The sequence below is a fragment of the Pygoscelis adeliae genome, unplaced genomic scaffold (genome assembly GCF_000699105.1).
Source record: "Pygoscelis adeliae isolate BGI_AS28 unplaced genomic scaffold, ASM69910v1 Scaffold121, whole genome shotgun sequence".
NCBI lineage: Eukaryota > Metazoa > Chordata > Aves > Sphenisciformes > Spheniscidae > Pygoscelis > Pygoscelis adeliae.
This window is the reverse complement of record NW_008824359.1, coordinates 3,672,883-3,689,160: the sequence shown is the minus strand read 5'-3', so window position 1 is coordinate 3,689,160 and position 16,278 is coordinate 3,672,883. Positions and strand designations below refer to the sequence as shown.

General features: G+C 43.0%; 1 protein-coding gene across 2 annotated transcripts in view; it reads right to left on the bottom strand.

Annotated features, from left to right (window-relative positions):
* PTCHD4 (patched domain containing 4) overlaps positions 1 to 16,255 on the bottom strand; it is an 89,419-nt gene extending 73,164 nt beyond the window's left edge. The window contains exon 1 of one of the 2 annotated variants that reach the window (XM_009319664.1): positions 15,665 to 16,255. In XM_009319664.1, coding sequence (XP_009317939.1) covers positions 15,665 to 16,090 — 426 coding nt within the window. In that variant the 5' untranslated portion in view covers positions 16,091 to 16,255. Of the gene's footprint in view, positions 1 to 15,490 lie in introns of both variants that reach the window. The other variant, XM_009319662.1, reaches the window with a different exon arrangement.
* Between the last annotated feature and the right edge of the window lie 23 nt (positions 16,256 to 16,278).

Here is a 16,278-nt window from a genome sequence, read left to right as displayed (position 1 = left end):
CAATACTCACAAAAATAGGAAGAAAACCTGCCAGGAAGCAAAAGGAATTGGATTTGCCTGGTTTTATTACTCCATCTAAAGGAAATGTTAAAAAATAAACAGCAGAGAATAAAAAGTGAAGAGTAAAGCAGATCCAAAGGAATCATTTAAGCTCTTACAATCTGAAGTTTCAATAATGGCACAGAAAAGGGTGCTTTTTTCTTTTTAAATTATGTTTTATGTTGGCAAACATGTCTTTAATTTTCTCTTGTCTCTGCTCTTCCTGGTTTCTCTGGGGACCAGCAGCCAAAGTACTGAAATGCTGCGATAATATTTTATCAAAGGCAAGAAGAAAAGAAATAACTGAGAATCAGACAGAGCCAAGTGTGATGTGGCAAGATTTTGGGGCTAGCGTGGTTTTGAGGTTAAATTCCAGCTAAGCAGCTTGCAGGCTTAACTAAGCCTAGCCTTCAAATGTAAAGCGCTGCTGTGCTCCTACCCAAGTCCTATGGGGAGCTTCTACTCTCGCGGTGCTCAGTAAGATATAACAAGGCATTGCACAAAGCAGATACAGTTAAGAACACTTAACATGTCCAGCTGAAAATTCCTCCTTTTTAAGAGAAAATTAATCAGTTTTCCCTCTTTTGTTTTTAATCTCAAATTTGGCATTGTGAAGCAATTTCTCTACCCTGAAGCATCCCCCCCTTCCCTCCAGCACACACTGGTTTTTAATGAGTTTGGCCATTTGTTAGCTGGAGACAGCCAAAAAAATGTCTGGTTTCAGATGTTTTTCCTTTTTTTCTCTTCCTAATATTGGACCAGAATCTAAAAAGGGGGAGTGGAAATAAAGCATTTAAGTAGGCCTGTATTTAAACATTAAAATATAACTGAAGCTAGGGTTCTGGATCTGCATGTGAGATAGCTGACTCCCACCCAAGGTACTTTTGAATTCAGCATGTTCAAAGAGAGTTTTCACCCCCACATATGAACATCATCAGGTGGTTTTTATATTTGTAAAATCTGTCTCAAGATCACCTTGTAACACTTGCCCTTCATGATAAAATCTTATGTTCTTAGTAGCCCATAGAGATGAAGGCGCTGTCATGTGTGATTCTCCAACACGTTTTCTTTAATTCTTATTCCAGTCAAAAAAGTAAAGCTCATGGCATCATCTTGACTTTGGGCTTCTCATTGCCTCCCATCACTGGGGAGCTCTCCAGCTGGAAGTTTGCTGACATGAGGGCCAGCTTTTCTTTATTTTTTTCAGCCATACTCTGTGGGAGAGGGTGTCTCATGCTGTCTCAGACAGTACAGGGCACATTTGCAATGATAAACAAGTGTTAAACAACAGCGTGCGACAACCTGAAAATTTTAAATCGGCCCAAATTCTACATCTAGAGATTGCAGGAGTTGCTAACAACTGCCGCTGATCAAGCTGCACGTGCTAGGAGCAATTCATCTTGATGCAGCCTTTGCGCTGCTGAGGCCTGGGAGGACCCACATGAGGTACAGCAGATGCTGAGGTCTCAGTTCAGACCACAATCACTGGTTACTAGTGAGGTTCTGGCATGGCCCAGCACCTTGCTGTGCAAGGTGCTGTGCAAACGCACAGCTGGAGAAGCCACCCATGCTCCAGAGATCTTCCCATCTGATGCTGAAGCTTCCTTAGTCACTGTATTTCACAGTATGAACTGGCGATGCTGCCAATGGAGGGGTCCCTTCCCTCTCCTTCCTGATCCCGCACCTCCTCCCTGCCAAGCTTGGGAGCAGCAGTTCATGTGGCATGTGGTGAACTGGACTGGAGAACTAATCCAGGTTTATGCAAACTCAATGGGAAGGAAAAAAGAAAAAGAAAAAAAAGGTTTAATTCCCTCCTTGCTGCCAGCTGGCTCAGGTTTTCTTTAATTCCTGTGCTCAAACCCTGTAGTCCGGTGGTGGTGTCAGCTATGCAACACCTGAATAGCTTCATCCTCAAGGTGGCTGTATTTCACAGCTGAGTACTTGTCCTTTCGTGCGAGTACACAGCAGCTATTAACTTCAAGCAGAGTTTCTGATTTGGATGTGCCTCGTCAGCCAGAACAGGACTCAAAACATGAAAAGTCAGAATTTAGACTCTGAGGCCCTGAGTCAGACTGCCTAACCAAACCTGCCAGGTTAGAAATGCCAGGACTACCAGGCTGCCTGCTCAAGGAGAAGAGAAAAACGGGGCATCTCCGGAGGGCAATTTTGATCTTAAATGGACTGAATCTCATTCTTAGGATTTTTAGTTCTCCTAAAACTTACAATGTCCCAAACCCTAATTAAGTACCTTCATTAAATGCTTAAAGTTAGGTTATATGTGTTCCTAGATTTATATGTTAATGTAATGTTATTGTTAAGAATGAGTTCAAGATACCAAGTAAGATGAATATTTGTTACTGTATTACTTCTGAAGAAATGTAGTATACTCATTGTAAATAATAGCAACAACAACCACCACCTTTTCACCTTATCTGAGACGTTTCCCTGCAAAACATCGATTTTTTTTTCCCAAAATAGATATTTTACGGTTACTTTAATGTAATATGTGTTTTTAAAAAAAAAAGGCTTTTCAAAGTCCCCTGGAGTGCAAAGTGATTTTTCAATTTATATTGGTATAACCTATTTGGAAAGGTTTTGCTTCTGGCAGAACAGGAAGGATTGGACTTTTAATTTTAAATCAAAAGTGCTGCAGATGGTGGAACCTTGTGGTATCTACCCACCTTTGGATTTCAAACAAATAAATATTTAGGGAAAAATTCTGATAAAGTAAGCCAAAGAGTAATCAGATGGTAAAGCACTTTCAGATGATAGAACCTCAGCATTTGTCTTCTGAGTACAGAGTACTGCAGAATCTCAGTCCCCCCTGCTGCAATAAACTGCCAATATCTGGCAATCTATTTTGCAGGAGGATGGCATTTAATTCCAGTTCCTTCAGTGGAAGTTAATTTCTTTTTCAGATTAATTTATTTTAGTTCTTTTGCAACCATCTAATAATCATTTCCAAAAAGAGTTTTTCAAAACCCTATCAGAGATTTAGTGTGAGACAAAGCTGCAATGGGCTTCAGAAGAAGCCTTAATTTTCCCCATGAAATTATTCTGGGAAGTTTTTTCTCATGTCAGTGCAGATGGAGATTATACCCTAGGTCATTCAGAAACATTTCACCTGACGTAAGTCTTTGCTATAAAGATCTTAAAGTTTAGCATATTCCCATGCTTATGAAAATTTGATGGAAATTTTTTTTTTTTTTGTGATTTGAAATGAAAGTATGGTGGGATTCAGCTCACCTAATTTTAACCAGCTGAAAGGTAAATGCATAATCTGAACGTTCTTTCTCTGGTCCGTGATGTTTCTGAAGGGTGAATTCATCCCCGTCTAATGTAGCTGTTTAGAAAAAGTGAAATGCATTGCTTCTGGAGGTTCACCTTTCTTCCCTCTGATTGCACACTGGGCCCTGTTTAGATTATATGCCAAACATAAAAGGGCTCAAATTAGAAGAAATATATCCCATCTTTGGGATGGGTTTTCCCATCGTGACTCTCTGTATGAGCATCCACAAACTGCTACATCATAGACCCGCAGTGGCAGGGCAGGGTCACAGCCTGACTCTGCAGACCAGACCAGGTACCATCTGCTGCAGCAAATGGCCTGGTGTTGTGGACATTTGTCAAGAAGAGGAGAAGAAATGGCCTGACTCCATAATCTATTTCACAAACCTCACCAACCTGTTCCTAGAGACTTGGTCTGCAATCACACTCAAGTTGGACAAAAAATAGTAGAAATGATCCAGCTGAATATTTTTTGACTGTCCTGCTCAACTGAGTTTTAAGACTGCCTGCTACGAGAATTTTTCCCTGGCACAACCAGAATATAATTAATAAATGACAAAATTCAACTGGGACAAAATGGAGCCAATTTGTGACTTTAGGGGTATGAGGCTATTCAAATTTGAAGTGCTGGGAACAATCAGATGATGCACAACATGGCAAAACAACTTCAAGGCTGGCCCATCAAAAACCCACACAGTCAGCACAAAACTCCAGAAGAAGACTGATTTCATTCTAGAAAGATAACAAAAGGACCAAGGCAAAGCAACAATCTATCAAGGTTTCACTGGTTATTTAACACATCATCTACAGCCTCCAAAGCACCCTTCAAACTCAACATACGGAGCTGTCTTTGTCCCGCAGAACTTAATCTGCAAGAAGGTGAAGGATGAAGGACAACAGTGAGTAGTGAAATGTCCATACTTGCAAAGCAGTGTCAGAGTCAGAAGTAAAACTAAGCGCCCTTTCCATGGGGGTTGCAAAATCCCAACTTTAACATCAGCTTTGTCTTTGACCTTGGTCCTATCGTTTAAGCATTGCATCTTCAATTTGACATTTGCAAAAGTCAGCTCACAGGAATCTGTTTCAAGGGAGGACCCTAGATTGCCCTTTGGGGACCAAAATGCAACCAAAACTCTTTGGAAAATTGTGTTCAGGTTTCTAACTGCTCCAGTTCTGCCTGTGTAAATTCTGTGACTCGGCAGCTGCTGTCATCTCCCCCTTGTTTAATATTATCTGTGAATTTCGTTCCTGTGCAATTCAATTCCACTTTGTGATAATTAATAGAGATGTTAGATGAGACCAGACCTAACACAAATTCTCCAGATACCCTGCAAGACACCTTCCATAAGCTTGTTACATTATCATTTATCATGATTTTTCATTTACAATCTTTCAGCCAGTTTCCAACCCACATGACTGATTTCCCATCCAAGACAATCTGAATTAATTTTTTTATTAGGATTTCCTCATAATCCTGCAGACGTCAGGGAATGGGCTAGGCTGACCTTATAAATCTTTTATGTCTTTGACCTCTTGATGTTACACGGAAGAGACATGAGATTCCTCATAAAACTCCAACAGCTCTTTGACTGAATTTCTCCAGCTGCACCACAGCACTCCTTTATGACAGGAAAATCAGTGTAAGGGAAAGGAAGATCTGAGTTGCAGCAGAATATGAATTCTCGAATACGTGGTCCTGCACCAAAATCATGATTCAACACCCCAAACTGCTCCTTCACAAAGCAGCATCTGAAATGTTGTCCTTTCTGCCCACTGTATCCTCATTGAAGAGGCTATAGGAAAGACCCAGTTCAAACTGGTCCTATCATTTCAGGATGCACTTGAGTCTCTGAGTTTCGTTCTGGGCTATTCTCTATCCTGGTCACCTTTGATTTAGCTACTTTAAAGGAAGTGAAAAAATGTCCTATTCTGCCTTTATTTTTCCTTGTCATTTTTGCTACTTCAAAGAGTAATTGGGTTTTCCACAAAAAAAGTATCAGAATCATTCCTAAAGGACAGTTGTTCAGATCTGTTAAGTAGTGACAAATTACCTGCCTTAATTCCCTTTGAGGTGAATATTCTGATGAAAAGACCACTGAACATATGCAATTACGGTATCTGGCATTTATATAAAACACATTTTTTCCCTTCAAGGATGTCCTCCTCTTTCTCCCACCTCCAAAATCTTATACTAGAGGCAAGAAGATGGTAAAAGTTGTAAGGATACAAGCTTTATTCTTTTAGGTGGAAAAAAACCCTTTTCTTTAAAATTAAACTCTTCTCAGAAATGAAACATCATGAAATACTTTATGAGAGCAGGGGAGCTCTTACGTTTGTCAAGCTTATGAAATTTATTTTGGGGTATATGCCTAAAGCCTAATACTTGTGCTGATCTTGAAGCCTGGGGAAGGAAGGGATTGGAGAGGCATTTGTAAATATTCAGAAACGTTCATGTTTCTTTGCTGGTGTCCCAACTTTCTATGCAATTTACAATGATAAATCTGTTGTGCATCAACTGGGTGACCAGTGTTTTTCACGTGCAGATAGAAAATCAGTTATGGACAGGAAAATTAATGTTAGTTAACAAAGAAACACCACTGGTAGAGCATTTGTTACCACACCTTCCAGCCACTCCTGAAGAGAAGTGGGTTTGTCATCTGGATCCAAAAGTCTATGTGGTGCAATCTCTATTGGAGGATGTTTTATACTTATCTGTGAATAAAACCTCACTCAGGACAAGAATCAAGAACATGAGCAAACTGAAGTGTGGATTTTAAGGAGAAAAATGCACATTAATATTTCCATGTTGCATCTGCTCAGCACTGAATTTGTTAATGTATTTAGTTAATGAATCAAAATCTACTCTAAGAAACCATCCTGGAAAATGGTGAGGAAAAGGGTGATTTATATTTAAGTCACAGGCCCTGTCAAACAAGAGATTGCGTTGCATAATGAAGTACCGCTAACAGCATCTTTCTTCTTAACGAACTGCAAATTGTTTTACAAACTAAATCTGCTCTGGAAACTGGAAGCAGGATCACTTGGCGCATCCATACAGTGCCTTGGTCTCCAGTGAAAAATGTCATTAAAAGAGCCAAAGCACCCTGTTGGGGGATACACTCATGTCCACGGGGACTGGGCTGTGTCCTCAGCCACACAGGGATCCTGCCAGGCAGAGCTGGTGGGGTGACTTCATTTCTCTGTGATTTTCAAGCCAGAGTGACCTCTCCTTCCCCAAAATTTGAACATGGGAAAACATTTCCTTTTAAAGTAACTTTTTTTTTTCTTCTTTATTTTCTAATGTGCAGTATAATGTGAGAGCAAAATATTTTGGAAAGAATTTTGAAAGAATACTTTGAAAGAACCATTTCAACACAAAAAAATAGAAGCATTTTGTTGGGGACATGTCAAAATGAAACTATGGGAACCTACCCTTCTCTTTTCTTCCTCCAAGACAAAATTAAGGGCAAGGTAAGCGTTGTTTCACAAACGCTTTTGATTTCAAGAGTACTGTAACTTCTGATAGAAAAAGATTCAGCTGAAATTTTATGGGCCTGCCCTACATGCAGCACAGGTAATTCATGATTTAGCACAGGTAAATGAGTGATTTAGCACAGAAGCAGCAAAACACTCCATGGCCACTTCTCAATCGTAGCACCCTTTATGAAGCTGTTGACACATGTGCAAAAATACACCATGTATGTGGTAAGAATAACACCTCCCCATCAGACTGACAACACTTGTGTAACACTGGTGGAAACAATTATGCAAGGTGTAAGAAAAGCGAGACCCTGTCTTACACAAGGGCAAATTTTCTGTCTTGCTTAGGTACCTAACTTGGGCACAAGTTTTAGGTGCTTACTGAACCGGTCCTATAGGTGATGTTTATGTTCCCTATATATTGAGAGAGGATATGCGTTAGGTGTTTGGGCTTCCCTGTGGAAGTATTCAATGGCAATTCCCAGGTCTCCCACTGACTGCACAAGGAAATTAATTGTGGCGGACTGGCCCATTAGGAGCTTGATCTTTAATCCCAAATTGCGTACCCTAGGTGGGTGGGCTGCATTACACTTAAAGTCTCGGCAGTTCGAATTGCCTTAGAAGGTATGCGACCAGTAGGTAAGACTGCCCTTTGCCTTCTCATATGCCCTCAGAGCAGACAAGCAGGCTTCGGGGCTTATGCAATCGGTATTTTTAAAAAATAATTATTCTGGGACATGCTGAAACATTTGCCATCGTATGTATTGAGGAAACATTATACACATGTGGTGCTGACTGACTTTTTCCATCTTAGTTATAGATCATTATCAGACCAAAACCTTTCTGCAGTATTAGCCAGGTAGTGACATGCTGGTCTCACAACCTACGATCCCCACAGCAGCTCCCTGGCTGCGGTAACCAGTTTGCCAGCAAGAGTGGACTGGGGGAGAGCACGTTTGGTGCCTGAATGCAGAACCAGGGTGAAAAGCTGATCTGGCCGACTCACGGCTGTGGGAGGGCTGTCTGACGTCTCGCAGAGCCGCTGCTGGGCATGCAGAGCTGGCATCGTGCAGGAATTACCCACCAACGTGTGAGCAAGGTTAAGGAGAAGAAAAAGCTGCAGAAAAATCTCTTTGCCGTACCAGAGCTGCCCACCAATAAATTATTCCCAGTTTGCCCTTGAATTACTTATTCCACTGTAATTCCTTTTAGCTGGAAATCCTCCCACTGCCACCAGATGACACTTACTAGTGTCATCAAGTGATCACAGTAAGTGATGACGCTTACTAGTGTCATCAAAGATCTCCAAGCACTTCACCCAAAGCTCCTGCTCCCAAATGGTTTAACCAGTGTAAAAGTGAAGCTAATTCATACCCAGTGAATCCAGGGCTAGGACAGACATGTGCCACTGCATGTGACCATCTCTGCAATGTTCAGGAGCTCTGTCACTGCTCTCTCCCTTTGTAGGATCCTTCACAGCCCCGCTACCAAGAACTTCCTTTACTACCTATTCTCCACGTGAGCATCTTGCACCTTGGTAGGTAGGAAAAGAACAGGACTAATATAGTGAGCAACAGAGGTATAAAAGACTTTATAGCTTGCCCTTTCTACCTCCCGTTGTCTTCCCCTCCCTTTTCCATCACACACAGCACCTGCTTTCCTATATTGTTGAAAACTTTGTTTCATCTGTATTTAAAGCTGCTTTTCAGCTCAAGTCCCAACCATGCACAGCATGTCTCACTGTTTGCACTAGGAGTGTGCAATGGATGTGGGGTCTGCATAAATTAAAGGCTTTCTGTAGAAATGGAAGATCATTATTTTAATAACCCAATTCACTCCTCTCAGAAAACCAGTCAGCAGGTTTTTTCACGGTGACTTCTGTAATAATAACTGTGCGGAGCTCCGCATAGGGCTCTTTTCTCTCTTAATGGCTGAAAAGGTTTAATACAGGTTTTGTTCTTAGATTACTATTTTCAAAATGTCTAGCACAACCTTACCTACATCATTGTTTACCGACTAAGAAAGATATGTATGTAATATGCATAACCACATATACATAAAGGACATTAAATAATTTAAGAATTTTTTTTGACATTTATTAATCTAATTTTCTCCTTACAAAGTTCCTCCCACTTCTACCACAGAACATATATTTAATCAGTTAATGTTGGTTTAAGGATCTCCCCTCCCCTCCTCTCCTCTCTGTTAAAGCATCTTTCTCTGGCTGGGAAGATGACACATCTTCTTTTTTTACAATTTACATCAATTGTATTCTCTCGCCTTGCTAGCATGGTGATATCTGAATTTGTTTTAATTCTTGTTACAGATAGCAAGAATACCCATCCATTGTAAATTCAGAGAGAGAAGTTCAGAGCCTTCCAACAGCTCACACAGCCACTACAATAAAGGGCTCAAAAGATATTTTGGAAAGGCATAGTGATGGTTGAGATTAGAAGATGTTATGTCAGTGTAGAAACACTGCCAAGAGTTAACTGAATATTTAGTAAAGGAAATTTTTTTTTTTTTTTCTGTCCACAGAGGAGTAACTATTGTAGGAAGGTGGCAAAGTGTTACTGGACTGTCTACCTTTGGCAAGTGTTTGACATCCATCCCAGATCCACAGTGATGAGCAGCCGTTACTAACTGAAGGGGCTTGCAATTGCATCTCCCTTTTCTCTCTACCTAAACAATCTTCCAATTACTTCTTTATTATTATTCACATCACGGCAAGGTCTCCAGAAGGCCTGGCACTGCATAAAAGGCCATGTCTCCCAGCCAGTGCTGACAAAACTGAAGAGTGGAATAGCTGCGAGGGAAAGGCATGAAGCAGCTGACCAAGGTCATCTGAGAGGTCAATGGAGAATATTTTCTTTGCAGTCTTTGACATGGCCACTGCTCTCAGCTGCTTGATGGGAAGGAATGAGCCCCACACCCAATGAACCTGCTGTCTACAGCCCTGGTAGGGTGAAGGTGGAATTTACCCCAGAGACTGATAAAGAAAATTAAGTTCATAACTGAAGAACGGCAATGCAAAAAGAGCACCCTAAACCCCATCCTTGCTTTGATAGGTTTCTGCTGTCTTTCTGCTGTTTGTTTATGTTGGGACAGCTTGTTCTGGTACAGGTTAACCTGGTTTCATGTCCCTGGTGCAGTCAGGGCTCACAGTCTGGCCTTCCTTTTAGGCAAGAGGGTTGTCTTAACACCTAGTCTAGCAGAGCTAAGAAAGAGGCTGTTCCTAATGTACTAAGCAGAGGAAGGAGTGGAGAATTTTCCTAAAAATGCATGGAAAGGTTTCATTTCTTGCCCACATGGAGCAGGCAGGCTGTCTGATCTTATCCTCAAAAGCTGACAGCTGCAGGGACATCTCCCAGTAAGGGCACAGGTAACCCGCTGCAGACACCAGCTCTGCCAGCCCCTCCAGGCGAGGTGGGTGAGGAGCCCTTCCTAGTCCTGCCGGACAGTACGGAAACACCGTTGGAAGAACAAGACAGTATTTTTCCCCCCCCCCCAAATAAGTTTTCCCAACCTGTGAGACAGAAGAGGCTATTTGCCTTTAAACATTATCAGCTTGCTTTCATGCTACTGAGCAGGTACTCCAAGCTCAGCCTGCCCAATCCTGTCTTGATCTGAGAGGCTGAGATGAAAACTATCTGCAGTCTCCAGCCTTCCTCTTCTGATCCTCTCCCTGCTCATGTTTTATTATTTTGCTTTGACTTAGCGACTTTTGCCAGCCACAGAGCACTTCACAGGATCCTGAGCCACAGGCTTGGATTGAGACAGGTGGTATCACAAATGGGTACAGAGCCACATTGCCTCCGAGGAAGCATCTGGTCCTTGGAGTCAGAGTAATCTTATACTTGAACCAACTTTACTGAAGGAATGAACAGTTTGTGGATATTATTGATATGCAGATACCTACTCTGATGTAGGTGGGCTCTGGTTTTATATCCTCTCTGTCCCATGGAGGTGGTCGGTGCCTCAGGGTCATGTAAGGAGCAATTAATCTTAGCGCAGTGGGAAAGACTCTATGAATGCAAACGGAGGAAGGCTTTTTTAAAAGTACAGCTGTCAGCACGAGAAAATTTGAGAATCTGGCCAGCAGCAAGTCTGCAATTACAGGTTTCAAGATGCTAAGTGAATGCAAGTAACTTTTCTACTTAAGCAATAAAGGATTCAATATCCAGCTGATGTTCTTATCACAAATGTGGTAATAGAGATGTCTGTTTTATTGGCTGCTGTTTAGCCTAGTGTTCATAAATGACTGATAATTAATTGAAGGCAGTATTACAACAACCAATCTGCTTACAAAGGCTCCTTTTAACCAGCAGTTGTCATATTCTTTCTGATGTCAGAAAGATAAGTTCTAATTTATTATGTTTTCTCAGACAAACTAGCAAATAAACATGAAAAGAAACAGTAAAGGTGAAATATCTGAAAAAATGCTTTCATGCTTTTTTTTTCCTCCAGGTAAGGTCTGTGTTCAGAAATCATTCTTATTCTTTGTAGTGATTTTTTTTTTTCTTTTTTCTTTATAAGGACAGCAAATTTGCTGGGCTTATTGGCAAATCAGGGTCATAAACCAATCTCCTTCCTCATATCTGATAGTACACAAGAAGTAATGCCCATGTAATCGATAATTCTGTCTGTACCAATAAATAAAATGTGCCTCAGACCATACTCTGGCCCGTAGGCAGGGGCACCACATATCCAAGCAGATACACACTGTTATCCCCAGAATAGAGTAGATATACCAACCAGGAATGGACCCTTTCCCATGCTAATTCCCAAGGCATACCCAGGCACTATCCTGGAAGTCTTAATTGGCAAAAACGATGCCGGGATTTGTTAAAACTTGCAATTTAACAGTTTGATGTCTGAGGGTCAGTGCTCAGTGTAGGCTCGCCCAGTCTATGTGGTTAGGCCACAATCCAGACCCCAAGCACAGGAACATTGTTTTTTTGTCCTGGGCTGGGGAAAGCATGAGCAATCTTGCTCCAGGACGTAACTAAAAAGTCTTCATCAAGACTTCATACATCCAGCTTTGTTTTCCTGCTCCGCCACGGTCTATCTGCATGACCTTGGACAAGTCACTCTTCTGGCTGGGCTGCAGACTGCAGCGTAGCATAGCAATAACTGTGAACGGGCTAGAGAGTGTCCCCAAAGCAATGGGAGCAGGCATTTTCATACAGCCTCGTTCACCTGGCCTTTCAGAAGAGTAAACTAGCCTGCAATGACCCCTGTGTTGACAGAGTGGATTTTAAATGCATCTCAGGCATTTGAAACCACACTGCAGTCTGCACTCTGGAGGTAAGTGCCATCTCTCTGCTCCTCCTCTGGCGAGTGGAGAGCCAAGACTTCCCAACTTACAGAGGGGCAGTGAAGATAGATGTATTCAAGGCTATAAGCTCTTCCAACACTACAGCAAGTAGCGATTAAACAATCATTACCCTTCACAGCCAGATTTTTTTAGGAAAAGCCAAGGAGTTTCATTAGATTTTGCAGCCCAATAACAGCTGTTTCAAAACCAGAGCAGTTTGCTGAAACCTGCTCGTATGGCTCCCACAAAGTTCCTGTGAAAGACCTGGCAACAGCTCACCCACAGCCAGCCTTCAGCCAGCCTCACCTGAGAGAATTGAACGTATTTGGGCTCCAGCAGGAGACAAGAAGAGGGACAAAGTGAGAGCTTTGAGGGAAAGAAAAAACTACAAGATGCTTTTGCAGCTCCTAGATGGAGCAGGAGAGCCGTTGGAACAGCTCGACATTGTCATTGTGGTTCCCAAACCAGTACAGGTTGACACTCGACCCGTGTCAGCTACAGACTAAACACATCTGGGACACCTTCACAGTTTGTAAACCCACTGTATTGTTCTTAGAAAAATTTTATTCAATCTGGAGCCATTAGTAAAAGAACAAGACAGAGCAAAATCTACCAGTATTAACCAAGCAACGTGTCCTTTGAGAAAGTGAGGAAACCTAGAAGATCCTGGTGGGGTTTTATGGTGCAGAAGAGTTTAGCTGAGAAAGCTCCCAAGGATATGGACCAGTGAGTGTGATGAACACTGGTCCACACTGAATAAGGGCAGCCAGATTTGACCCTCTTGTTTGCATTCCCATGAGGTCTAGCCACAACCGTTCCTTCACGTCATGACTCAAGTAAGAAGAAATAAAAAACCTCATAGCTACAGCCACAGGGGTTGTTTCCTTTGCTGAGCATCCAGACGCTGATCTACCCTAGTGGGTGCAGCATCCGAGGTATTTCTGGTTGAACACATCTAGACACCCCAAAACAAGCAACACAGGCCTGGGTTTCTACAGCCTTTGCTCAGAGGTGCAGAGAGAGAGAGGTCAGTAAATAGCCTGGGAACCTACATTAAATGAATATTTTGGCCATGGCTTGAAGAAGAGCAAGAGATAGTTGCCCACAACTTCCGAACCCTGTAGCTTGGTAGGTGGGACAACAGACATGACAGAGAGGGGGCTCACCTAATGAATTAATCTATACAAAGTAGTAATTTATTCCCAGCAGCTGCAGCCAAAGAGGCCAGAGGAGGTGAGTCTCTGAGGACACGCCATAGCTGAAGGCCAGTCCAGGTTCGGGGCTGACCGCGGTCCCATAAAAGAGTCCTTACCGTACCAGAAAGAGAAAAACTGTGGCAAAGTGTGTTTCTCTTTCTCTGTAACACCAGGGACTCTCCCTGTCTGCAGAAATGGGTTGTAATCGTTAGCTTTTCTCTAAAGTGCAGTCACAGATTTTGGCGGCTTTACGTCCCTTCACTGAGAAGCAGGTAGAAAGCTGCCTGCTTTGTCCAATTTAAGGACATTTATTCCTTCATCCCGAAGATGATACACAACAACTACTCGGAGGATTGGAGGTGTCGGGCTGGTATTCGGCAGTGCTCAGAGTCAGACATCTATGCCTTGGGAAAACCTTTCTCTGTCTACCAATGACTTATTCCAATAAATCTCTAATCCAGACCAGGTTATTTTTTCCTTTGCTTTTATCTTTAAAAAAGGAGGAGCTGTAGGCACTCTCCTAGTAAAAAAACACATTGCGAGTGACCCCATCTTAGTTTTGCCAAGCTCAGTTAAGGTTTCTCTACACAAGAAAATTAATCTGGATTGAAAGAGTAGAATGACTGTTTCTGTGTAAAGCTGGTTTATAATTATGTTAGCCCAGATTATCAGTGTTCTCCACTGACCTAACTTAATCTTGACTTCAAAAATAAGCAAAATGGAAAGAAAGCACTTTAATTCTGCAATAGCAGAATTGTCTTCAAAGCGAACTAAAAGATAAAATTTGTTCAGGGATATTTAATCCAGAATAACTCTTGTTTCTGAGCACTCCTTGCACTCAGGGCTTTCCAGCAGCAGCAAGGACACCTTTTCATTTCCACACACTTAACTCAAACAGCCTCAACTCTGCACAAAGCAATTACTGTAACATCTAGAGCAACGGGACCAAATCCCAACTGTCCCACCTGGCCCTTTCACTGAAGCAAAAATACCAATAAAATCAATCTACGACTCTGCTTCAGTTTTTGGGGCAGGGACTGGCTTTACTTTTTTTCCTTGTAAATGAACTGGAAGAAACAAATGATAACTTCAGATCTGGCCAGTACTTGCAAGAGCACTGCCTCCCTCATCCCTGAGGATCTCTTTGAAAGCAGGGGGCAGGTAACCCCAAAAAGCCTCTCTGGTTTACAAGAAGGACCGTATCGTCTTCCCTATGACCTGAGCCATGAATAACCGGTGTGCTAGGGAGTTTGTTACACTCTGTTAGATAAATCCTGCCTCTGGTGCAGTGCCTGGGGGAGCATGCAGATATACTGTAATTCGCAGAAACTTCTTTCAGCAGCCACCTGCAAACTTTGCGCCTTATTTGCTCATAGCAGGTTGGCGCTGGTGAACTGGATTGCTCCAGGTGAGGGGGAAAGCAGATGGGTGCTTGTGTGTCAGGGAAATATTCCTGAGATCATTTGTGCTGAATTGTTTATTCTTTTAATTGGAAGGACTGAAACTTCTTTCACCTTTTACCTTGTTTCGCCTTTGCTGGAAGCCTCTAGGCTGATGGGATCCGTCCCAGAACTCCAGCCCTTCCATCAGCGGCAGAGTTAATTATTTTCACACCGAGAGAAAAAATTCCACCTCCCTTCCCCTTCTTTGCATGCAGGTAAAGAAAAAGAAGGTAGGACACCTGAAATCGCTTCTGGCCCAAACCTCTTGCTGCTCCTACGGCACTCGCAGAGGCAGGGAGATACAGGAGCTCACCGTGCATTTGAGGAAAGCCTTTTCTGGCCATATTAAAGATAAATTATCTCACGCCAGCGGGGCTGGAAAAGGTGATAGTGAAACCCCGGCTTTCCACCCCCCCCCCGACCTCCTGTCCCTTTTCCCCCATGTATTAACCCTTCAAGGCATTGCAAGGTCTCCCGGTCCGGAGGCTGTTCTCCACTCCCTTCTTCTCCTGGTGCGTTAGCGTACAGTCGTCCGTGTGTGTCGTCCCCCCCCCCCTCCTCGTACAGAACAATAGCAAGGCACCAGTTTCAGCTGCTTCCCGAGGAAAGCCCAGATCACACACATTTAGATATAGAGCGATAGATATGATTATATTTCTCTTTGCTGTTTAGGACAAGAAATGAAGTGCTGCCTCTTTAATTGGCAAAAGCATGCAGTAAGAGCATACCTTTAATTTAGTGTTGGGATAGCTCACTTGCACCCTGGCTGTTGTCTTATTGGAGAGGGCAGCCTGCCTCAGATCCTCTAGCACTGAAATAATATCATCCAGCACGCATTTCTTATCCTGATTTCTCAACACACACAGATGGGAAAAAGTATAATTATAGCCTTTGTAGTTCACCTTCATTTCCAGCACGGCTCGGTGGATCTGCAGGATCACATCAGCCTGATGCAAAATATTGCCTCCGGGTTTGGAGAGGAGAATCACCCTGCCATACCTCCCCGGGGTGTGCAAGTCCGAATACAGCTGGCTTTTGGATTGATCGAGGGAGAAAAGGCTGCTGGCTAAGCTCCTCTCGATCTTGGCCAGGCTGGGGCTGGGGGCTACCAGCCTCTCCAGGTCAGTGTCAGGCTGGAAGCGGTTGAGCAGGCTGAAGCCGAAGATGATGGTCAGGACTGCGGGCACAGTGAGGAAAAACACCGGATGCCTGCTCACGAATAAGCCCAGCTTGTAGAAAAACGACTGGAGCCCTCTGTGTATCACCTGCCGCAGCATCCTCCACCAGATCCAGCCTGCAGATGCTCCTGGCCGTTTTAGAAAGCACATGTGACATGTGTAGCTCCTTACCCCTTCCTGTCAGTTTCCCTTTCTCTCTCCCTCTCTCTCTACTACTCCTTTAAAAGACTGCAGCAAGTTGCAGCAAGACAGCCAAATATTGATCAATGGGGTGTGTGTGTGCGCGCGTGTGTGTGTGTGCCGGGGGTGGAAGGGACCGGGCAGAGGAGGGACGGGGG